This window comes from Pleurodeles waltl, chromosome 5 (assembly GCF_031143425.1).
Source record: "Pleurodeles waltl isolate 20211129_DDA chromosome 5, aPleWal1.hap1.20221129, whole genome shotgun sequence".
In the NCBI taxonomy this organism is placed as follows: Eukaryota; Metazoa; Chordata; class Amphibia; order Caudata; family Salamandridae; genus Pleurodeles; species Pleurodeles waltl.
In genome coordinates, this window is record NC_090444.1 from 152,691,209 (window position 1) to 152,715,291 (window position 24,083).

Consider the following 24,083-nt stretch of genomic DNA (forward strand, 5'->3'; position numbering starts at 1 on the left):
CAAAATTACAACATTAAGATTCCTTTTAAATTTAGATTTAAATACATGTATAATCATCCAGTAACATAGGTTTCAGCATCTGGCATATTAATTACTACATTATTAATCAATTGGAAGGTTCTTTATGCCTTCTGCTTTGTATATTCTATCAGCAACCAAACTTGCAATCCTTACATTTGCTATAGACACTTTACCCTTATTCCTTTAAGCTACATCAGTTCACTTTTTAGATTAATTGTCCAGTGCTGTTTCTCTTTCAGGAGCTTGACTTGCCATTGCTGAAAGTTGCCGCAACAGAGATGGTATCAGGGGTATCCGGCGAGTCAGAGCAAAAACTAAGAGAGCTCTTTGATCAAGCTGTGGTGAGTTTTGAGAGATTTCTGAATGCAACACTGCTTGAGATTTCTGTATGTGACACTGAATTCACTGATTTAGCTAAGTCACTAGCATTCTTGTACAGCACTGCTCTGTTAATTTGAGCAATAGTATGGCATTTGTAATTATATAGTGTGCAAGCATCTGCTGGGACTACTTTTCTTGTATACTGGAGTCACCAGTGTCTTGTTGATATTGCTATAAGGAGTCCAATTTGCTACTAGAAAGTAATATTTTATTCTAATTTGTGTGTAACATGAGATTTACTATCACATCTCTGTACATTTAATACCATTTCGAAATATGTGTATTATCTAGCTACCATTGCAGTCTTTTGGTTATCAGTATGCTATGTTCCTGTTGGATGCAATGCAGCCTTTCATTTCCTGCATTTCATGCCCCTTGTCTTTTTTTCTTACTCATGTAATTGTAGGAAAGTGTAGCACAAATGGGAATCACTGAACAACTTAAGCAAGATGATGAACTTTCCCATGTCTGAACCCTAAAAATGTTTTACTGCTCCTGACAGCTTCCCATGTCTGAACCCTAAAAACCCTGTGCTACCCTGAAATCTAAAAAAAAACACATTTACTCCCCTTTTACTCCTATATATATATATATATATATATATATATATATATGTGTGTGTGTGTGTATACACACAAACACACATGTATGTCTATACAAGCTCTAATAAAAAAGAAACACGTGTTGTGGTTGCTTTTATTCATTCCAGGTTGACTTGGATGGTATTTTGCCAATCCAAAGCTGTACTACTGTGCCTGGATAGTTAAGACTTTTGTTATTTTTCAGCTCAGCGTGGGTGACACTTGCTAATCATTTGCTTAAAGACTTTGCTCCAAAAATGGCAAAAACCTAGTCACATTTAGCTTGGCATAGCTGGTACTGTGCTAATCCTATGCTTAAAAACTATACTGGAAAACAGATATTGGAGGTAAACAGATCTTGTAGTGTCGGTGGTGTTATAGAGTGTTCCATATTAAAGAGCTGCTCTTCACCTAAATCTTGGAAACTACCCAGGATACCCTGCTCTTTATATATGCACACACCTAAATATGCATGGAAGTGTATATTTGCACACGTGTGTGTGTGTGTGTGTGTGCGCTTGTGCATGTATATGGGCATAGGCATGGATAAACAAGTGTTGATGTCGTTTTAAAAATACGTATCTGCAAGTTAAGATACCACATTGTAAAAAAAAAAAAGGCCTGTGTGGTGATGGCTGCATGCTAACGCTTCTTTTTTTTTTATCCCTGCTATTTTTATGTGGGTAGGCAAATCATCATTTAACTTGAGAGAGCAGAATAAATATTTACTAGGGATGACGCTAGAGCTTGCAGTCCCATGAGAAGAATTATAGATTATTTTCTAATTTATGTTAAAGCAACAAGCAGTCCTGAAAATGTGATATCACTTTTGATGAGAGAACACCGGGCCAGATGCACTAAGCATTTTAAAGGTCGAAAATGATCCTATTCGGTGTTTTTAACTGTTAAAATACTGTTTTTTGTTGTTGTTTTTTCTAAACTGATCCCATTTTAAGAGTCGGAAAAGTTTTTCTGACTCCTGAAATGGAATTCTGAATAGTTACTGGTTCAGTATGTGGGAGGAAAGGTGTGATGTATTTGTCCAATCCAAATGGAGATTCAGTATCTAATGTGTCAATGTTTTGTGACCAAAATCCGTCTGAAAAATGTTTGTATTTTTTTGGTCTTTTTTTTTTTTAACTGAATCCTCAAAGGAGGTGGTAACTCATTTGCAAAACGGATTGGGTTCCCTTGGGACCCATTCGCCTTTTATAATGTAAAACAGTGTTTGTGTAATAGGAGACAGTGGTCCAGGGAACAACTGCTTTCTAAACAAACTCTTCAAAAAATTAACTTTTCATAATAAGAAACTGGGCTTTCCCTGGCTGCAAGTGAGGAAGATTTCAGTAAATGGGTGTTGCTTTCAATTAAAATGGTGGACACCAATGTTGACATCAGTGGTATGGTAGGAGATCCAGTTTGTGCGGTAAAAATGGGTGATAGTTGTATTCAGGTCACGGTTTATTCAGGATCACCTATCACTATTATTTCTGATAATCTATTGATGGAAAGATGGTAGGGATTGAAGTTATATCCTCCAGATTTTCACACGATCGCTTTTGGTGGTCAAGAAATTGATTTATGTGGATGCTTCATGGAAAATTTACGTTACAAGAACAGATCCATTTGTTCCAAGGCTATGTAGCTAAACAGCGATAAAATATTTTGGGATGGAAAGACCAGGGTAAATTTGGGATGGTTCCCAAGCCTGGAACTGCACATCCATTTTCCTTAATTATGAGCTGGAGGAAGATGTTAACTCGTTGGAAGATTTTTGACTAAACACTGTGGGGTGTTTGAAGACAAGTTGGGAGTGAACATAAAATCATTCTGAAACCAAATGCAGTTCCTATTTTCCATCGAGTTAGAAATGTTCCGTTATGCATTAGACAGAAGCTCAAGGATCTTTTATTACAGTTGTGTGCAGATGGGGTGATTGAGCCAATTGAATCCTCACAATGGATTTCTCCCATAGTAGTGGCTGTTAAGAAATCAGGAGACTTGAGACTTTGTGCTGACCTCAGATCATTAAATAAGAACATCCAAGTGGATTGTTTTCCTTTGCCTAAAATTCAGGACATGTTGGCCCAACTTGGTGGTACAAAAACATTTTTTATACTGGATCTAAGAGCTGCGTTATCATCAGGTCGAACTCAGCCCTGATTCTACAGATTTAACAGCTTTTAACATGCCGTTTGGTGCCTTTCGATTCTTGAGGCTGCTGTTTGGCCTACCATCGGCGGCTTCTGCGTTTCAGAAGTTGATGTATCAACTATTTGGCGAGGAGAAAGGGGTGTTGATGTACCAAGATGATATTCTGTTATGTTCAGACGCCACACAGTCTCATCTAAGCAAACTAGACAGAGTATTAAGCATACTTCAGGACTACGGGGTGACAGTTTCCAAACAAAAATGTAAACTTATGTTAAGAGAGGTGGAATATTTAGGTCACAAGGTAAGTGAGAATGGAATTAAATGTAAAAATGATCTCTTAGAGGCAATAGAAAAGTGTGCACAGCCAAGTGATAAGGACCAATTAAGGTATTTCTTGGGTTTGTGTGAATATTATTCTAGATTTGTGCAGAATTTTGCTTTGCAGTGTGAACCTCTACGGAAACTGTTACAGAAAAATTTGAAGTTTGAGTGGGAACAAGAACAATTGGAGGCATTCAATGTCTTGAAGAAGTTCATTGTCTAAGCACCAGCCACACAACCTTTTAATGAGAAAGCTATGTCAGTGGTAACTGTAGATGCTAGTAATTCTGGAATTGGAGCTGCGCTTACTGAACTGCATGAAGGACAAGAATCTACTGTGGCTTTTGCTTCGCATAGACTGACATCATCTGAGATCAACTACAGTACAATTGAGAAAGAAGCTTCGGCTTGTGTATGGGGAGTTCATCATTTTGCTACTTATTTATGGGGTAGAAAGGTTGATCACAAACCTTTGACGTATGTGTGGAATGAAAAAGGGATGGGTAATGCAAGTTCCCGGTTGATTCGATTGTTAACAAAAATGCATGTTTTTAATTTTAGAATGAAACACATTCAAGGAGGGCAGAACTGCAGGGCTGACGTCCTATTGATATGTCCCATAAATCAGAATGTTGATTCCAGAAATGTTGGTGAAGAGAAAAAAGAAATAGTGATTGGAATGGTTGATGGACTGGTTGTATCGGAGAGTGTTATTTTGTAGGAGTGCTGGGAGAATAAAGTGGAAAGTGATCAAACTTTAAAAAATTTGAAGGGCTACATATAGAATGGTTGGCCAAGAGAAGGTCAAGTGATGGAAGAAGTAAAACCCTTCTTCGTGGTTAAGGAGGAGTTGAGCATGGAAGGAAATTTGGTAATGAGAGGAACCAAATTAGTTCCTCCAGTTGAACTGAGGAGTAGTTTGGTCCAATTGGCTCACATGGGTCATGTAGGTATTACAGGTACTAGGAAGAAATTACGTTTATATTACTGGTGGCCTGGAATGGATGTGAATGTGGAGGTATTGGTGGACGGTTGTGGTGTGTGTTCGCAAGCTGAGCAGTCCATAAGTATAGGGAACAACCCTTTGTGTCCTGTGTGTTTCCCTGAGTTGCTGTGGGAGAAAATTGGTATGCATTTCATTGGACCTATTGGTGGATTGAATGAGGGGAAGAGATTTGTGTTGGTTGTTGTAGATTACCATTCAAAATGGGTGTCATATACATTTTAGAGAGAACCTAACACAGCATGGGTAGTAAAATTTTTGAGGAAACGTTTTCATTCTGAAGGGGTTCCAGTCTTTGTGGTCACTGATAAACGTGTACAGTTTGTGTCGCATAATATGAAGATGTTTTTGAACAACTTGGGGATTAAGCATTTTACGACAGCTCTGTATAGTCCCCAGGGCAATGGTATGGTGGAAAGAGTTAATTGTATGATGGAAAAAAACGATACAGATGGCCACGGAAGCTGGTGAGTCTATTCAGGAAGCAATAGGGGAAAGAAATTGGTGCTATCATAACACTCCCCATTCCACAAGTGGCGTGACTCCTTTTGCATTGTTGAGAGGGAGACACTTGTTTAATGAGTTATCTCCTAAGTGGATGATTCAGAAGTCTGATCCAGATAAGAATATTCCTAGTGTTGAGTCGATAAAAGACAAGGAGTTAGAGTTGCAGACCAAAGCTTAGAGCAGATACGATGATCTTAAGAAGGTGAGGGAGGTGGATTTCAGAATTGGGGATCGTGTAAGAGTAAGAAGACCTTACAAGGTGGAAGGTTCTAAGTACTTCCCAGAAACAAAAATTGTTCAAGTAACCAGACATTCTGTAAAGTAGAGGGAGGTAAGTGGTGGAATAAAAGGAAAGTAGCTAAGTTGGAAAAAGAAATTGCTGCACAAGGAATCCAGTTGGGGGATAAGGATTCTAGTGAGGTTTCAGGTGGACAGATGAGGGAGGATTGCGAGAGGGATGGTGCATTTGGGATGGTGGATGAGAATGTTGGTGCATATGGAATGGGTGATGGAGAGACCTGTGTAGCGGATAACACAATTGTTAATGAGCAAGAGGAGAGTTTGAATTTTGCTCAGGTTCAGATTTTGGGGGTGGAACTGGAGAGATTAATGATATCATGGTTAGTGAGAACTTTAACCGCACCCAAAGAGAGACGGGGATAAAGGTACAAAAATCTAAAACGGTGATCAACAAACCTAGGTATCTAGAGGATTTTGTTTTGGATTAGTTGGGGGTGAGATTTTATGTTTTTGGAGGTGTATTGTGGGGCATATATGTTATGCATTTTATTATTATGTATTTTATTTTGTTGTCGTTAAAGGGGGAGATGTGTTATATGTGTTAAACCCTATGTTATAGGTGCTCGTAAGCGCTCTGTGTTTATGGCGCAGCTCAGGAGCTTGGGGTGGAATGTTTAGGTTTGTGTCGGGAGCGACATTCCAGGAAGGCCCTTTGGTCGGGGTTGAGGCTTCTTGGGATGCTGGCTGCCGGGGACACGTATTTTCAGACATAAAATAAAGGAAGCTTATAAACCTAACTTCGTGCGCGACGTGTCTTCATCCACATTCAACCTAACATATTGCCCCTTGGTTCCAGGCTATAAAATGACTGGTGATGGCAGCCTAATTCAAGGCCAGGGTTACTTGCCATTTTATCTACACCTGTGTGTAGAGCCTGCCTGTCCAGGAACGGCACCCAATTCCCATATTTGCGATTTCTTTACTATTCTCATGCGAAACATGTGGGTGGCATGTATGAGTGTACTTCACTGTGTGCAACGAATTGTAGGTTTCAGTGGAAACACTGTGTGTGGCTACAGAAAGTGGTGGCATGTGTTCACGTTTGACTTGACAGCCTGCACACACATTTTCTCAGTATAGTTTCCTTGGAATTGAGATCACTTGCCTGGAGAGGAGTCTTTCCCCATCTTTTCCTTTGCTTTGTGTAGGTTTCTACTAGTCAGTTGATCTCAACTTTACTACTCTTTTCCTGTGTTATTGGTTTTATGCTTATTTTGTTCTGGCACCAGTATACGTTCTGTCCTTGGCTAATTCAAATTGGCTTGATCATTTACTGCTTGTGCCAAGGACCTGTAGAAACAAAGGACATATAGATAAATATCACATCTTCTGGACTGACAGATATCTTCAAATTTTGAAAAAAAGACAAACTTTGTTTGACTTGGGCTTCTTTTCGAGGCCAAGCTGGACAGATATTAGCCCTCTTAGCCATTAACTTTGTACATAATCTGGACTCTGAGGACTCCTGTAAAAAAAAAAATATATATTTCTCAATTTCTAACCACATGCATTGAATTCGACTTAGAGCAATTCATCCTGATGATAATTGAGGATTGCAGACCCTGCTTGTCTCCGTTCTGTTGATGTTTCTTTCAGTCTGATGCAGTGGTAGGCTACAACTTCAGATTGGGGTCTATCCTGCACTGGGCCATACTGCTTGTCCAGTCATAAGAAGCCAGTTATAGGCAGGGAAGTAGCCCTCTTGTTGTTATCCATATGTTCTGTGTGGCTCACCAGTACTTTGTTTCCCTCCTGAGAATGCTAATCAGACCCCTTCTCTTCTTTTTTTCTTTTTTTTTTTTACAAACCAATTGCCAGGGTTTTGATGTGGTGCTATCCAGTTGAGCCCCCAAGCTGTTCTTAATTGTCTGCAATTTGTTGATTGCCATATTCCTTTTATCCAGCTTTGCATCAGTCACTGCATTATCTTCTCTATCTTCCTACGCATCACATATTTACAGGGTGAAGAAGGCCTTGATCTTCTAGGGCCGGTGATTATCTTTAAATATTGTTCTCACTGTGGCAAGAAAAATCTGAATCACCTTGGCTCCCCTTAAGTTGCCAACCTCTGTGAGACAATAGAAAGAGAACTTGTCCTTTTTTCAGTACTTGCTCTTTCATTTTTATGCGTAATGGGTTTTAATCAAAGCAAAATGATTGTTTACTGTGATAATATTCCCAATGAAGTAATAATCTACAAGGAACTTCTTCACATCAGTTCTTTGCTTTAACTGCAAATGTGCAGCATAGGCATATTCTGTGTTTTTACATGATTTGTTTGACATACATTGGATCATCTTCCTGTTTCCTGAGGGGTGGTGCATGTATAGTATGGACGGTATGACAGTAGGGAAGGTGGTGGATATACTCATTATGGTCAGCATCAATATAGAGGAATATTTGTAGAAAGCAATATCCATTAATAATTAGAGGCATATGTTTCTTAAGGTAGAATATAGGTGTCAGCCTAGACCTTAAGTAGGTTTATAGGTAGCATATATAATTAAGATATATCAGGCTTGATGGTGTAAAACTACTGAAATTATTACCATAATGGAGTGTGTTGAGCCCACTGATAACCAGAATCGGCAAATTGCAGCCGTTTTACAAGTTTGAGCCAGAACCATAACTCACTTTTTTCTGACCTCTTCATGCCCTAGCTAGACTATAATAGATTACCATTTAATTAACCCCGTACTACAAAAAGGCATCTGAAAGCAGTCATAAGTAAGGCTAATGGGAAGGCCCTAGGTTCTGATGGCCTCAAAATCAAATTTTACAAAGCCTCAAGAATATAGTAAGTTCACACTTACTGAAAGTCTATAATGAGGAAATCCACATGACAGTCTCCCTCTGTCCTCAAGGGAAGCTATACTTATTACGTTACCGAAACACGCAAAAGTCCTGCTGCTTACCAAATCCTGTCTGTCACTTCTCAATTGAGATAGTAAAATATTAGCTCACATAATTGCTAGTAGATTAACACGTGTAATAAAAATGGCTTGGTCTTACTGGATCAGACAGGCATCTTACCAGCCAGATCTTCTGCCCAAACTAATCATACATCATTTGCAATGATGTAGCATACGGACCATGAGATATTAGTTATCAGGGCCTTTCGAGGTGGAAAAAAGGCCTTTGATTCATTGGAATGGCCTTTTATATGTGTACAGTCCTGAAATGAATAGGCATTGAGGAGCATAACAACTCAGGTGGATAAAATTACTATATATTCACCTGACTGCAAAACAAAAATCAATATTTCAGTGCCGCGTGACTGGATCACGGGTAAAGAATGAGCCTCGTCTCCACTTTTACTTGTGATGGCGATGGAGCTGTTCTCATGAAGCTTAGGCAGTATCATGCACATAAAGTGTTAGCCCTCACTAACAGATGTCATCTACATACATGCATACATAAATCAGACATCCTGCTATTCAAAAAATAAACAGACGCTAACCTCACACCGACCCTCCAGGGAATAAAAAAGTTTGGGTCCTACGCAGAGATGATGGTGAATTGGAGCAAATCTGAAATTGATCCATTAAGGCCAGCCACTCGAACTCTCCGCCCAGATTACACGTTGATCCTGAAATATGACTGTTGGAAATGACCCTTTTTGCAGGGTCATCCCCAGTCTTTTTGCCTCCTTCCTCCTATTTTTTCTGACCTGTTTTTGTTGGCTTTAGGGCTCTGGGCACTTTGCCACTGCTAACCAGTGCTAAAGTGCACATGTTCTCTGTGTAAAATGTACTGTTGATTGGTTTATCCATGATTGGCATATTTGATTTACTGGTAAGTCCTTAGTAAAGTGCACTAGAGGTGCCCAAATCAAATGCTACTAGTGGGCCTGCAGCATTGATTGTGCCACCCACATTGGTAGCCCTGTAAACATGGCTCAGACCTGCCACTGCAGTGTCTGTGTGTGCAGTTTTAAACTGCCAATTCGACTTGTCAAGTGTACCCACTTGCCAGGCCTAAACCTTCCCTTCTACTACATGTCAGGCACTCCTAAGGTAGGCCCTATGTAGCCCCAGGGGCAGGGTGCAGTGTATGTTTAAGGTAGGACATATACTAGTGTGTTTTATATGTCCTAATGGTGAAATACTGCCAAATTCGTTTTTCACTGTGCAAGGCCTATCTCTCTCATAGGTTAACATGGGGGCTGCCTTTAAATATCCTTAAAGCGCAGATTCCCTTTGAGTGCAGATAGAAATGTGGAGTTTAGGGTCTCTGAACTCACAATTTAAAAATACCTCTTTTAGTGAAGTTGTTTTTTAAATTGTCTGTTTGAAAATGCCACTTTCAGAAAGTAGGCATTTTTTTTGCTTTTACCATTCTGTGTCTCTGCCTGTTTGTGGATTGTCTGTCTGGGTCAGTTTCATAGTTGGGCTGTTTGCACCTCTCTAGACAGTGACACAAAAGTGGGTGGGGGTGTAGCCTGTATATCCTGAGGAGCCATCTGAGCTGAAGAGGAGGGGGGAGTGGTCATTCACACCTGAAAGGACTGTGCCTGCCCTCACACAATCAGTCTCCGACCCTCTGGTGTGTGTCTGGGGCCTGGCCTGGACCAGGAAGGATCTTGCAAACACTTGGGACTTTGCTTTGAAGTTAGCCAACTTCAAAGGCAGAACTGAGTATAAGAAGAAGCCCCAAAACCCCAGAATTTTAGAATCTTTCTGGAATCAAGAGGAACCTCTGCAACAAGAAGAGCTGAAGGAGGATTCCTGTCCTTTTGCTTTGCTGCTTTGCTGGACTGGCCTGCAGTTGCTGCTTCTGCCTGAAAAGAGTGCAAAGGGTGAACTTTGCTGTGTGCCCTGCTTGAGAAAAGTATCCAAGGGCTTGGAGTGGAGCTTGCTTCCTGTTGGAAGTCTCAAGGACAACAAAGACTTCAGTTTCCTCGACCTGCAGTACTGGGAACTGTGTTTTGTGCTGTTCAAGAGGAAAAACCACTGTGACGACGCCGCTGGCCTGCACTGTGACCTGCCGATGCCCCACGGAGTCGCATTGCCTGGCTTTGCACTGCGACCCTGGTCTCCCTGATGCGGTCATCGGATGACTTCACTGAGCATCACCTGCTCACACCGCTGATGCAGCATGGGCATCCGCGACAAAGCCGCTCCTGCTGACACAGGCGCCGCTGCCTGCACTGTGCCCTGTGGACACCGCTCGTGATGTACTCAAAGCACTGTCCCGTCCAACACTGCAGCCCCAGTCCATCGACGCCAGCACCATCGACTCCTGTGTCGTCACCAGGCATCCTGCCTGTACTGTGGCCTGTGGACACCGCTCGTGAGGGTCATGAAACACCGTCCCGCCCCGCACCGCTGGCTTGGGCCTACCGACGTCAGAGCTTCAGCAACGACGACGCCGTTGCCTGCACCGTGACCTGTGGACACCGCACGTCGCACCGCCCCGCTTCACACCGCAGCCCTGGTCTCACCGACGCCACTGGACGCCATCACTGAGCCGCTGCCTGCATCGTGACCTGTGGGCACCGCATGTCGCATCATCCTGCTTCACACCGCAGCCCCGACGCCATCCATGCCGGCGCTCCTGACTTCATCATCCTGGAGTTCGATCTGCAACGCTTGTGACCTCAAGGGCCTGACGAGTCCGGAACCGACACTGCGACGTCAGCGACGCCGTTCTCCGGAGTTCACCGCGAGGATCACGATGCCCTGCAAATCCAAGGTACTGTTTGCAGGTCTTCCCGACACCATAGCTGGCCCGCAATGCCACAGCCGGCCTGAACTGTTGGTTTTTTGCTGATCACGACGCCGTGATAGCCCCAGGTGGAGCTATCGACTTCAAGGAGCTGCATTTTTTAGTAAATCTTGCTGAATTCATATTTTTATTACTGTATGTTAGATTTTTATTGTTTTTGGTCTTGCTTAATATAGATAAATATTGGCTATTTTTCTAAAACTGGTGTGGTGTCCTTTTGTAGTGTTTTCACTGTGTTACTGTGCGTTATGTGCAAATGCTTTACACATTGCTTCTGAGATAAACCTGACTGCTCGTGCTAAGCTACCAAGGGGGTGAGCAGGGGTTATCTTAGTGGGTATCTCCCTTATCCTGACCAGAGTGAGGGTCCCTACTTGGACAGGGTGCAAACTGACTGCCAACTAGAGACCTAATATCTAACAATAATTCAACACAGTAGCTGGGAATAATGAGACACAGAGATAAGATAGTCATTGGGGATAACTATGGAGCAGTGGTGTCTAGGCTGGGCACCCAAATAGACAAGTGGATAAGACTCCCACCTTCGATGGCAGGTAGAATAACAATATTTTTAAAAAGTATGCATGGCCAAGTGTAGGAAGTTGGCTCTGTATGCACTATTTCAAAGTAAGGAATAGTATGCACAGAGTCCAAGGGTTCCCCTTAGAGGTAAGATAGTGGCAAAAAGAGATAATACTAATGCTCTACTTTGTGTAGTGTGGTCGAGCAGTAGGCTTATCAAAGGAGTAGTGTTAAGCATTTGTTGTACATACACACAGGCAATAAATGAGGAACACACACTCCGAGACAAATCCAGGCCAATAGGTTTTGTTATAGAAAAATATCTTTTCTTAGTTTATTTTAAGAACCACAGGTTCAAATTCTACATGTAATATCTCATTTGAAAGGTATTGCAGGTAAGTACTTTAGGAACTTTGAATCATTACATTAGCATGTATACTTTTTACATAAAACACAATAAGCTGTTTTAAAAGTGGACACTTAGTGCAATTTTCACAGTTCCTGGGGGAGGTAAGTTTTTGTTAGTTTTGTCAGGTAAGTAAATCACTTACAAGTCTCAGGTTTGGGTCCAAGGTAGCCCACCGTTGGGGGTTCAGAGCAACCCCAAAGTTACCACACCAGCAGCTCAGGGCCGGTCAGGTGCAGAGGTCAAAGAGGTGCCCAAAACGCATAGGCTTCAATGGAGAGAAGGGGGTGCCCCGGTTCTGGTCTGCCAGCAGGTAAGTACCCGCATCTTCGGAGGGCAGACCAGGGGGGTTTTGTAGGGCACCGGGGGGGACACAAGTCAGCACAAAAAGTACACCCTCAGCAGCGCGGGGGCGGCCCGGTGCAGTGTGCAAACAAGCGTCGGGTTCTCTGTAGATTTCAATGAGATATCAAGGGATCTCTTCAGCGGTGCAGGCAGGCAAGGGGGGTGGGCTCCTCGGGGTAGCCACCACCTGGGCAAGGGAGAGGGCCTCCTGGGGGTCACTCCTGCACAGGAGTTCCGTTCCTTTAGGTGCTGGGGGCTGCGGGTGCAGGGTCTTTTCCAGCCGTCGGGAAATGGAGTTCAGGCAGTCGCGGTCAGGGGGAGCCTCGGGATTCCCTCTGCAGGCGTTGCTGTGGGGGCTCAGGGGGGACAACTTTGGTTACTCACGGTCTCGGAGTCGCCGGAGGGTCCTCCCTGAGGTGTTGGTTCTCCACCAGTCGAGTCGGGGTCGCCGGGTGCAGTGTTGCAAGTCTCACGCTTCTTGCGGGGAGTTGCAGGGGTCTTTAAATCTGCTCCTTGAAACAAAGTTGCAGTTCTTTTGGAGCAGTGCCGCTGTCCTCGGGAGTTTCTTGGTCTCTTGGAAGCAGGGCAGTCCTCTGAGGATTCAGAGGTCGCTGGTCCTGGAGAAAGCGTCGCTGGAGCAGGGTTCTTTAGAAGGCAGGAGACAGGCCGGTAGGACTGGGGCCAAAGCAGTTGGTGTCTTCTTTCTTCTTCTGCAGGGGTTTTCAGCTCAGCAGTCTTCTTCTTCTTCGGTAAGTTGCAGGAATCTAAATTCTTAGGTTCAGGGAAGCCCTTAAATACTAAATTTAAGGGCGTGTTTAGGTCTGGGGGGTTAGTAGCCAATGGCTACTAGCCCTGAGGGTGGGTACACCCTCTTTGTGCCTCCTCCCACGGGGAGGGGGTCACATTCCTATCCCTATTGGGGGAATCCTCCATCTGCAAGATGGAGGATTTCTAAAAGTTAGAGTCACTTCAGCTCAGGACACCTTAGGGGCTGTCCTGACTGGCCAGTGACTCCTCCTCGTTTTTCTCATTATCTCTCCTGGACTTGCCGCCAAAAGTGGGGGCTGGGTCCAGGGGGCGGGCATCTCCACTAGCTGGAGTGCCCTGGGGCATTGTAACACGAAGCTTGAGCCTTTGAAGCTCACTGCTAGGTGTTACAGTTCCTGCAGGGGGGAGGTGTGAAGCATCTCCACCCAGAGCAGGCTTTGTTTCTGTCCTCAGAGAGCACAAAGGCTCTCACCGCGTGGGGTCAGAAACTCGTGTCTCAGCAGCAGGCTGGCACAGACCAGTCAGTCCTGCACTGAACAATTGGGTAAAATACAGGGGGCATCTCTAAGATGCTCTCTGTGTGCATTTTTTAAAAAATCCAACACTGGCATCAGTGTGGGTTTATTATTCTGAGAAGTTTGATACTAAACTTCCCAGTATTCAGTGTAGCCATTATGGAGCTGTGGAGTTCGTTTTTGACAGACTCCCAGACCATATACTCTTATGGCTACCCTGCACTTACAATGTCTAAGGTTTTGCTTAGACACTGTAGGGGCATAGTGCTCATGCACTGGTGCCCTCACCTATGGTATAGTGCACCCTGCCTTAGGGCTGTAAGGCCTACTAGAGGGGTGACTTATCTATACTGCATAGGCCGTGTGAGGTTGGCATGGCACCCTGAGGGGAGTGCCATGTCGACTTAGTCATTTTCTCCCCATCAGCACACACAAGCTGGCAAGCAGTGTGTCTGTGCTGAGTGAGGGGTCCCTAGGGTGGCATAAGACATGCTGCAGCCCTTAGAGACCTTCCCTGGCATCAGGGCCCTTGGTACCAGTTATAAGGGACTTACCTAGGTGCCAGGGTTGTGCCAATTGTGGAAACAATGGTACATTTTAGGTGAAAGAACACTGGTGCTGGGGCCTGGTTATCAGGGTCCCAGCACACTTCTCAGTCAAGTCAGCATCAGTATCAGGCAAAAAGTGGGGGGTAACTGCAACAGGGAGCCATTTCTTTACACCAAGTATATATACTTGTTTCAGGACCATTCGATCCAGTTGTCCCAGCGTTTCTTCAGAGCTCTTCACACTGAGCTCAGTTGATTGGTATGGGCAGGTTGGCAGGTGAGACTATTATGGGAGATTATGACACTGCCATTCACCAAAAGGATATTCCATTACCAGATGCTAAAGCATACTATCTATCCACACAACCTTTTCTCATGTCATACTAGTACTCTCCTCAGCCACTTATACCGCACTTGGTTGTAGAGAGTGTTAGAATTGCGATGTGCACTTCAGACCTTCTATCCAAACAAATGTCCTATCCCACAGTTGTCAATGAGACTGTTTCAGCCACAAACAGGGTGTGGTATAAAATGTACTTCGTAGCAAAGTTGCCCCATCTATATTCACCAAGGGCAGCCTTCATAGACAATCCAGCACTGCCTCCGACTACAGAGTGGTAAATGACTCCCTACATAAATAACAGTTCACTGAGATGTGATGTGTATACAATGATGGGCTATTTCTGACATTGGAACTATGTAGAGACCATGTTCCTGCCAATTCCTTAGATGTGTTTGCATTTGACAAACAAACAGACAGTGAGACTGTATTTCACACCATTTCCAAAGGAACCAGAAGAATTTCCTCTTCTTTCAAAGATTATTAATATTGAGTTTAGCAGAGGCCGGGTCTTGCAGCTTTTAAAGCTGTCAAGTGAAACCATACCAATAAAGGCTATATGTAGAGTTATAAACTTTGGCGTGAATAGTGTAAATTTGGGAGCACAGGTAAGGTGAATGTATCATCCAGGTTTCAGTGTTGTCTAGTGTTACAAAAGTGGTTGTCATATAGCAGGAAAGGTTCAAGATGAAATTATTCTCTTGGTACAGGAGGTATTAGAATGTCACTGAACGTTGTTGTTGGGGTAGGTAATGTTCTACTCATTTTTCTTTCCAACTAATCATACATTTTATATCTGGGATGTTTGGCAGGTCTCCAGCAGTGTGCCTAGGAATGTTGCTAGATACCTCCCTTAACACTGATTCTAAAGGCTCACTGGAGATGCCTGCCAAAAATGCTATATGATGTTCTGTGTCCCTTACTTTTAACTCAGTTGCAGAGGAAGAGTGGTTATATTCAGCTGTTTTTTCAGCACAGTCCACAAAAGAAAACCACCCTACCTGAAAGAGTTGTTGAACAGTAATGTACTCATCTCCACTGGGTCCTGGGATCAGTGTTTCTGTCCTCACAATAAATGAAACCTTGGATTTTTAATAAATGCTTTACCTCTTTTTGATTATACCAATTTTGCAAGAGGCATGCTTTCCATTTTTAACCTTTTAAAAAAAAATGAAAACCTTATCAGTAACCTGTTTAAATGGAAAAAACAAGAATAAATGTAATTAATGTGTTTTTATGTTGGTGCTTACCAGATTTAATCTGTGAAAAAAACATTCACACTTTTTTAATATTATTCTGGAAAAGATTGTCGGTATTATTTTGTTCAGAGTACCTGTGGAAGTAGTTAACAGTTTATATATTTTTTTAATGCTGTAAAAGAAAAACTTAGTATGGGTTAATTTTGTAAATGTGCTTTAAGTATACCTTTTGTTCACGTTTGCAGTTCTTGGTGTTTTTTCAAAATTGTTTGCAGTGTCTTCAACATAGAAGCGTCAGATGAGGTTTTATTTTGGAGAAACACGTTTTATGTCATATACTTTTTAATACAATTCCACATACACGTCAATGCTTTTTAACTTCATTTAAATGTGGGAAACATTCTAGTTGGCGTTTATTAGTTTATTTTATTTATTGTAGAATGACACGAAAATATTTTTACCTCAGAAGACAACAGTACTTCGGATTAAAGATGTGACTGTAGTATTTCTCTGAGTACTCTTCAGCAAAAGAATATTTATTCTTTACTCTCTAGGTAGATTTTACAACAATCTTGTTATATACTGATTCAAAATTCTTAATATAAGAGAGCACTTTTTGTAAACATTGGATTTTTTTATATATTATGGTGCTCTTATCTTCTTTGAATAGTAGGTGGCATAGTCTCATGAGGTACAGTACAGGAGTCTGCCATCCTTAGAGACAGTCACTTGACAGAACACAAACGTTCACTGAAGTGTACATTAAAAAAACAAATCAAAAACACAAATCATTATATGCCTAAATGTGTATTTTTTAGTGTAACAATTTGAATTAAAAGTTTGACCTTCTTTGCACTATATTTCGGATGCCATTCTGGAGTGGTCATTTTTTTCTGTTCAATGTTAGTGTGATTTGGACATTTCAGGAATAGCTATTGAATATTTTATAATAGTGCAAATCAGAAAAGAAGCTTAACATTTAAATTGATGGGTAACATATATATGGATTGATTAGACATTCTTGCTAAACTACATAATTGGGCTACATGTACTTATGGGATAAAAGCATGCATTGTAAAGGCATGCAAAGTGAAGAAGTGATTAAGGGTCTGATGGTTCGATTTTAATTGGAATCCAGAGCTTTTAGGAAGTTCTTTCACGAGAAACCTATTTAACATGAAACTCAAAGATTTATCTAAGTTTCATGTTTTTGGAAGGTGTTTAAAGCCTGTAATGTATCAATCAAATCTGGAGAGAGGGCCCTAGAATATTTTAGAATAATAGGGGAACACTAACTTTTGTGGGTTCATTGTAAGTTCCATCAGAGACATTCATGTGCTAATGTTATATACCCATTGAGCTGGAGTGTCAGTGTTTTCAGTATTGTATTGAGATACAATTATACATCATCTGTGTTCTGTTGGAATTTATTGCCTGTGTTATAGAATATATTATCCAGTGGTGCAAGTTGAATTGTAGGGTAGCTAGCATTGTTCCTTGTGGTATTCCAAATGTAATAGCAGTGTGCGCTGATAAGGAGCTCGTATTTTGAACCATTTCAGTATTGCGCCCTCAATGCCCACCCCTTTAAATAAAGTGTGGAGGTGGGTAATGTCATTGGTGTTGAAGGTTGCGGATAGGTTAAGGAGTACTAATAAGCAGCATCTTTCATTATCAAAGATACATAGTGGGTTATCAATGGTGTTCAACATAGAGGATCCTGTACCGTGGTCCACTGTACACGATTGGTGTCATAACGGCCACTGAGCCATGTGCAGGCTAGAAGCTTATGAATTCCTACCACATGGGCAGGCCAGCAACATGGTGCTTGGCCAGAAAGGAAGGGAAAGGGTTGGAGGAGTATGGGCATGGCTTAGAAATGGCTCATTTTGTTCAGATGTTGAAATGTGCATGACCATGTTACAAAATGTGAAAGGGGGCCATGTCAAAGACTGTGCTTTACTAGTCAGTGGAAAATATCAATCGCAAACTACCCCCGAAAAGCATAAATCCTAGTTAGTTCATATACCTCATGTTTACTCTGGATATCTGCATCTAATTACTTACAGTAACTTGCAAATGCTTAGTCTGTCCCTTTTACCCATTGCGGGTTTCCATCCTTCATCTTTGAGTAATCAATGAAACAGTGAGAAATCATATATAGCGTGTAGTATTTTGAAAATTATATGTGATACAGATAAACCACAAAAGAAATGTTTCCATAAACAATATAAAATACTTAAAACATACAGAAATTAAATTCACATCACAATATCACAGACATTTACATTCAAAGGTGTACAATATGAACATCATATGAATGATAATTGGAAACAAACAAAAGTCAGTTTTATCCATTCATCAAATCTCCTATAACATTAATTTAGAGAATTGCAGTGGTCCATTGGAGCAGTCAGTGGAGGATGTACAGGTTGATATAGAGGAGCAAGAAGGTCAATCGCCTCCCTATATTTTGGCCAAGAAGGTGTTAACCAAGTTGTTGTCTTTAGGTGTGGAGTACCAACATGATTAAAATCCTTTAGTACAGAATGGTACTAAGAAATATTTGTTGCTATTTTGTTGGTATTTAACAGTAGATTGCAGTAAGTATTTTAATGAAAGTCTTTCCATATAGAGGCAAAACATCAGTCCTTGGGTTTTTCTGCTATCATTTTGTCTTTTGACATCCTTTCCCTAATCACCTGTCATTGAGGTCTCTGAAACGAACAAATATAGCAAAAACATAGTTTAGAAAATTGTGATTTAAAACATTAAAGATTAAAGATAGAACACATAGCAGAATGTGATTTTGTCTATTTTTTTTGCATCTCATAAGCACTTTAAAGTAGGTATGCATTGTGTTCCCAAGTTATTGTGACATGACAATTTGTGCTATCTAGATTTGAATGCACTGATAGTGGTTGTCTCCTTTTTAGTCAAGTGCACCTTGCATCCTGTTCATAGATGAGATTGATGCGATCACCCCAAAAAGGGAAGTGGCATCGAAAGACATGGAGCGGAGGATTGTGGCCCAGCTTCTCACCTGCATGGACGGTCAGTTGTTCTAAGAGAGAACTTCACATTTCTTACCTCTCCCCCAAAGTACTTTGGGGATCGTGTGTAGATATTCTTTCTCCCTGCATGTACAAAGAATTTCAAGCTTGTTTTTTCTGAGACAGGCGTGACTTTCTTATTTACTGAAGCTGAAGGCACATTAATAAGGGACATTTAACAAATAATGCAAACATTAATTATTCTTACACCCTAAAGGTCTGCTATTACAGTATACTCAGAAATGCTGCAAAACAATTAGAACTGATACTATTTGAACATAAAGTGGTGAGGTATCACACCTATGAAACAGTAGACCTACTGAACAGTTGTAGAAAAATGAAAAAGTCACATTATTGAATCTAACTAATTAATCTTATGGTGAACTGGTCTGCAAGCTCTTTGGTGGCACTCAAGGTGCCACCATCTCAAGTTACCATTTTAGATAGTGGAGAGCCAACAAGCAAAAGTGCAAGTGAGCCAGGTAGAATCTTAATATTGCATCCAATTGTGCACTGAGCAGTCTTAATACCTTACTGGTGGCATTGACTGGAATTGGTGCTTTCTCTGACTTTGAGGCAAGTTGCCTAGCAGATATTTGCAGCTGTTCTCTAACTCTATGGAGTATCGCCCCATCTTTCGCAACATAAACTTAAATGGTTATCTTCAGGAATTTGTGAATTTAGTAAGACAGAACCAAAAACTTTGGGCTGCAAGAGGACAGATGGGGATTTTGGAAGTCTCGGTCAGTGTTGTCATAAAAGGACCTGTCAATCAATCAGTGGATTTGTAAGCGCGGCTAATCACCCAGGAGGCTATCCAGGCGCTGTGGAAAAGGGAGTCGCGGAGGGATCAGTTGAACAGCCAGGTCTTGAGTGCCTTCCTGAATTCCAGAAGTGGGGTGGCGCTTCGGAAGTGCACAGGGAGGTCATTCCAGGATTTCGCCACGAGGTAGAGGAAGAAACGTCCTTCACTGTTACTCTGGTGAGTGCGAGGGGTGTTAGCGAGGGACTGGGATGCGGAACGCAGGTGTTAGAGGGCTGGTGGAAGTAATGCTATGGTTGATGTATGCAGAACCCTGGTTGTGCAGGGCCTTGTAGGTGTGGATCAACAACCTCTTAATTTGACATCTCTTCTATATGGGGAGCCAGTGGAGTTTCCTGAAGTGAGAGGTGATGTGGGTCTTTTTGGGGAGGTCGAGGATGAGTCTGGCCCCGAAGTTCTGAATAATCTGAAGTCTCTTCAGGAGGTGGGTGGTAATTCTTGTATAGAGTGCGTTGCCATAGTCCAGACGGCTGATGATTAGGGCCTGGGTGATGGAGTTTCTGTTGTTGATGGGGAGCCACTTGAATATCTACAGTAGTTTGCAGAGTGTGAGGAAGCAGGCAGAGGAGGCTGCGTTGGTCTGAGGTTTCATGGTAAGCTTGCTGTTCAGTAACATGCCGAGGTTTTTTCATGGTCGTTCGCAGTGGGTGAGGGTCCTAGTTCCACTGCCCACCATGAGTCGTTCTATGGGGATTGGTTTTTGCAAAGATCAGCACTTCGGTTTTATTCGTGTTGAGTTTTAGACAGTGTTTTTCGTCCAGTCGATGACGCTCGTCATATGTCTGCAGAAAATGGGTCTTCTGCTGGTGGGGTCTTCTGAAGGTTAGAGGATGAGCTGGGTGTCATTTGCGTAGGATACGATATTTAATCGTTGGGTTTTAATGATGTTGGCCAGGGAGTTCCTGTTGATGTTGAAGTGAGTAGGGCTGAGGGACGAGCCCTGAGGAACGCCACAGACGATGTCTTTGGGCTCTGAGGTGAACGGTGGTAGGCGGTCTTTTTAGGTTCTTCCATTAAGGAATGAGGCGATCCACTTGAGGGCTTTTCTTTGAATTCTGATGTGATGTAGCCTCTTGATCAGGATGTGGTGGAACATGGTGTCAAAAGCTGCTGAGGTCGAGTAGTATCAGTATCACTGTAGTTTTTAAGGTTGCTGGGGTGGGCGGTAGGTTTCTTGAGAAGGGGTTTTACTTCTGCATGTTTCCATCCTTTGGGGGAAAGTGACTGAAATGATAGAGACGTTGAAGAGTGGTGAGGCTGCAGCTGATCTTGTTGCCTCTGAGGCTCAGGATGTGAGGACAGGTGTCCGTGGGGGCTCCGGAGTGGACTGACTACATGATGGCTGTGGTGTCCTGTAGGGTAAGCAGGTCCCAGTCAAATTAGCTTCTTTTCATTTCAGCAATGTATTTTCTCACTAATGTGATCATAACTCAGAAAGTTTTAGGAGGTTTTCAAATGGGTTACAGGTAATACTCTGGCCTGCTTGTCTGTCTCTACAGGTTTCTGTAGGGTGCCAAAAGACAGCGAACGATTAGTATGACAACCTTAACTTGATTTTAGTTATAAATGAGCTGTTAAGTGCATCAGTATTCGTACACTCTTCTGTGTCTCAATGACCATTTCTTTTCAGAGCGACCTAATGATATACATATTTTGTCACTGAATGGCACATTTACCTCTAATTGTGGATTCACCACAAATTGATGTTGGCATACTAGTTACTGATATCAAACTTGCAAAATAAATTTCAAATATCTTCAAGTATACTTTTTATTTCCAAGGGGCAAAGGTTTTGTTGATGATGGAACACGTCTTGTAGTTTTCTGACCCAGTAATGATTTCATTGATTCTTCTGCATCAAAATAATCCTGGATGTAGCATGTCAACAGTAGCATCCTTGGTACAGTGGGTAAAGGAGTCTCATGTAGTTAATTGGGAAAAGTTCTGTATTAATGGACTAATGGCAAGTTGTTTGTCAGTGACTCCTAATGTTTTGTTCTGGAAATGAACAGCTTTGATGAAGACGCTGCACATGCCCTTTCTTTTGTCCATAGGAATGGGTAAGCATCTTGCTAGTCTAGCTTGTGACCTGGTGATATGTCCACCCTTAAGCGTAATAATTTAGTGTCCAAATTTGGGGGAAATTTGAATGTTGTCTCCATTGTTGCAGAACATAAAGCCTGAACACAATGAAGATTTTTACTAGGGTTGCAAGTAGATATTGAATAGTTGTTGCAACTGCACCAGGGCATGATGAATAGTGCAGAGTAGCTAGGGTTGTGACGGGAGCAAGTATAGCTGAATTAGATTAAGGTCACAGCATGTGTTATTTGTGTTAGGAATGAACTGTTCCCGGCTCTAGCATACCCTTTGACCTAAGGTTTTTGGAAACCCTGCAGGAAAGATGTGTGGCCCAGTGTTCAAGGAAGCTACAGGTTAAGCAGATGCAGAACTCTGAGCCCATTTGCATCTATATCCCGTCTCACATCCTAGCTCAGATGACTGATTACTGGTAGGGAGCCCAGTGTGGTATCTTGTGTAGCACAGGAGGCAGCCTGTTTTGTAGTTTTGAGAATTATCATTTTAGTCAGTCAGGTTGAGGGAAGCTTCATAGAAGTATGTAGCTTCTATGTGTTCAGGGTAACCTCTTTAGGATGGACTGAGTGGTGGTTCTTATCAGGCCTGCTTGAATGCTTCTGTACATGCTTTGGAATGTTTTGGGGATCCTTAGTAGTGTGGTAGTTTCTACACACAAATGTGTTCATCGGATTTCTGTTTAGAGTCCTCCTCCTAGGACCCCTTCCAGTGAGACACTACATATTAATGTCAAGGTTGTCAAGCTGATGGATTGCATAAGGCCATTTATTTTTTGTTATGGGGACATGGTAATACTTCAACAGACCTGTGCCAGCCCAATCACCCCAGGCGACTTTGGTGTTTAAACAAAGCAGTCTCTTCCGACACCTTCACAATAGGGAGCCACCTGACTGCTCACGACTGAGGCACATTCAATCTTGCTGTCTGTTAGTGTGCAAGACCACAGAGTCACCAGCCTAAGGCTTACATTGCACTGCTTCTTGTCCAATTCTCAGTCAGTTTTTCCCACCAACATCTGCCACTGCAAACTGAACATAGATGGAACGTCTACTGTTACGCCGCTCCTGCGTTATTCTGGCTTGGCACCACCTTCCTTGCTTGTAACCAGACATTTATTTCCTGATACCATGGCAAACTGTGCAGATTGGTTCCTTAAAGACCTGGTGCCAGCAAGCAAAAGAAGAGGAGCAGGGCCTAAAAGCATAATCATACTGGCCCCCTCCACCTCACAAGTGCTGATAGGTGGTGTTGTCTGGTCCCATCCACAGCCACATGGACCGACACTGAAATATTGCCAATCGAAAAGACAACTCTCTCTATGAATTTTAAGTTTTGCTTGGAAGAATCTCAAACTGGACTCACTGGAAACTATTGTGATCACATCAAAATCCAGTCCTGCAATCCCATCTATGAAACCTATTGCAGAAGCAGCACAGATGCTAACCTATGCCTTGCTTACTAATTGCACTTACCAAATGAACTCACATTTTTATTCATCATACTTCTAAAGAAACTAGTTCTGGATGCAGAAACACAGCTAACTACAGACCAGTTGCAAATGGGTCCATCTTGGCTGAATAAATAAAAAGGGCACCTAGTCTAAAATGCTGGACTAGATTGGAAAAAAAAAACTGTATTCTTTCTTAGTCAGAGGCCCGCTCCTCCCCCTCTAGGATCACCATCTATACTAGTCTGTTCTGTGAATGAGCTAAGAATACAGGCTGATTTAAAAGGGCAACCGTTTTGAACTTACTAGCTACTAGCCCTCTCTGTTAATTCAGCGCACCAACACTTCATCAGACTACAGAATGGGGGCATCCAGGGAACATCTTTAGATTTGATTTCCTCCTTCTGTCTTATGGTAATCACATTGCTTCCCTACCATCATACACACCTGAAATCTAGCTCCTCGATACTAGCCTTGCTTAACGTTAAACCTTTTGCCCCTTATATCTTACCTTCAACATCTACCTAAAGCCTCTACCTACACATCTTCAGACCTTTGGTCTGTCTTTCTTCAAATACTGAGGTGGCAAACAGCTCATCCTCAAGTTAAAAAAACTCAGGACACCAGAGTAGTAAAATGCTTGGTCACTATGAAAGTCTAGATGACTGCAAACCATCCCCACCATCTCAACCCTCAGAAATCCTCAGATGTGGGAACTAGGGGTGGGATCAACTCAGGTAATTTAGAGTAGCGTAATTCCACAAAATTATCAAAAATTATGCAAAATTACTCATAATTACGCAAATTGCATCTTGCCCTGAAACAATTACCAGAACGGTCCATCTGGGTAATATCCAGGAGTTTGAGTTTAAAAAACAGCTGCTTGCATTGAGATTTGCAGTTTTGCGTTTAAAAATTACTTATGTGGTCCACTCTGGTAAAAAAAAAATCTACCTAAAATGTTTGTGGACCACCTGCATTAAGGAAACTGCCACTCACATTCAAAACACTACAGTTTGAGTTGA

The 24,083-nt window shown here is 42.2% G+C and overlaps 1 protein-coding gene across 1 annotated transcript in view; it reads left to right on the plus strand.

The window, feature by feature from the left end:
• NVL (nuclear VCP like) overlaps nucleotides 1-24,083 on the plus strand; it is a 359,132-nt gene that overhangs the window by 96,402 nt on the left and 238,647 nt on the right. The window contains exons 10-11 of the mRNA XM_069233825.1: nucleotides 261-362; nucleotides 18,575-18,692. Coding sequence (XP_069089926.1) covers nucleotides 261-362; nucleotides 18,575-18,692 — 220 coding nt within the window. The remainder of the gene's footprint in view (nucleotides 1-260; nucleotides 363-18,574; nucleotides 18,693-24,083) is intronic.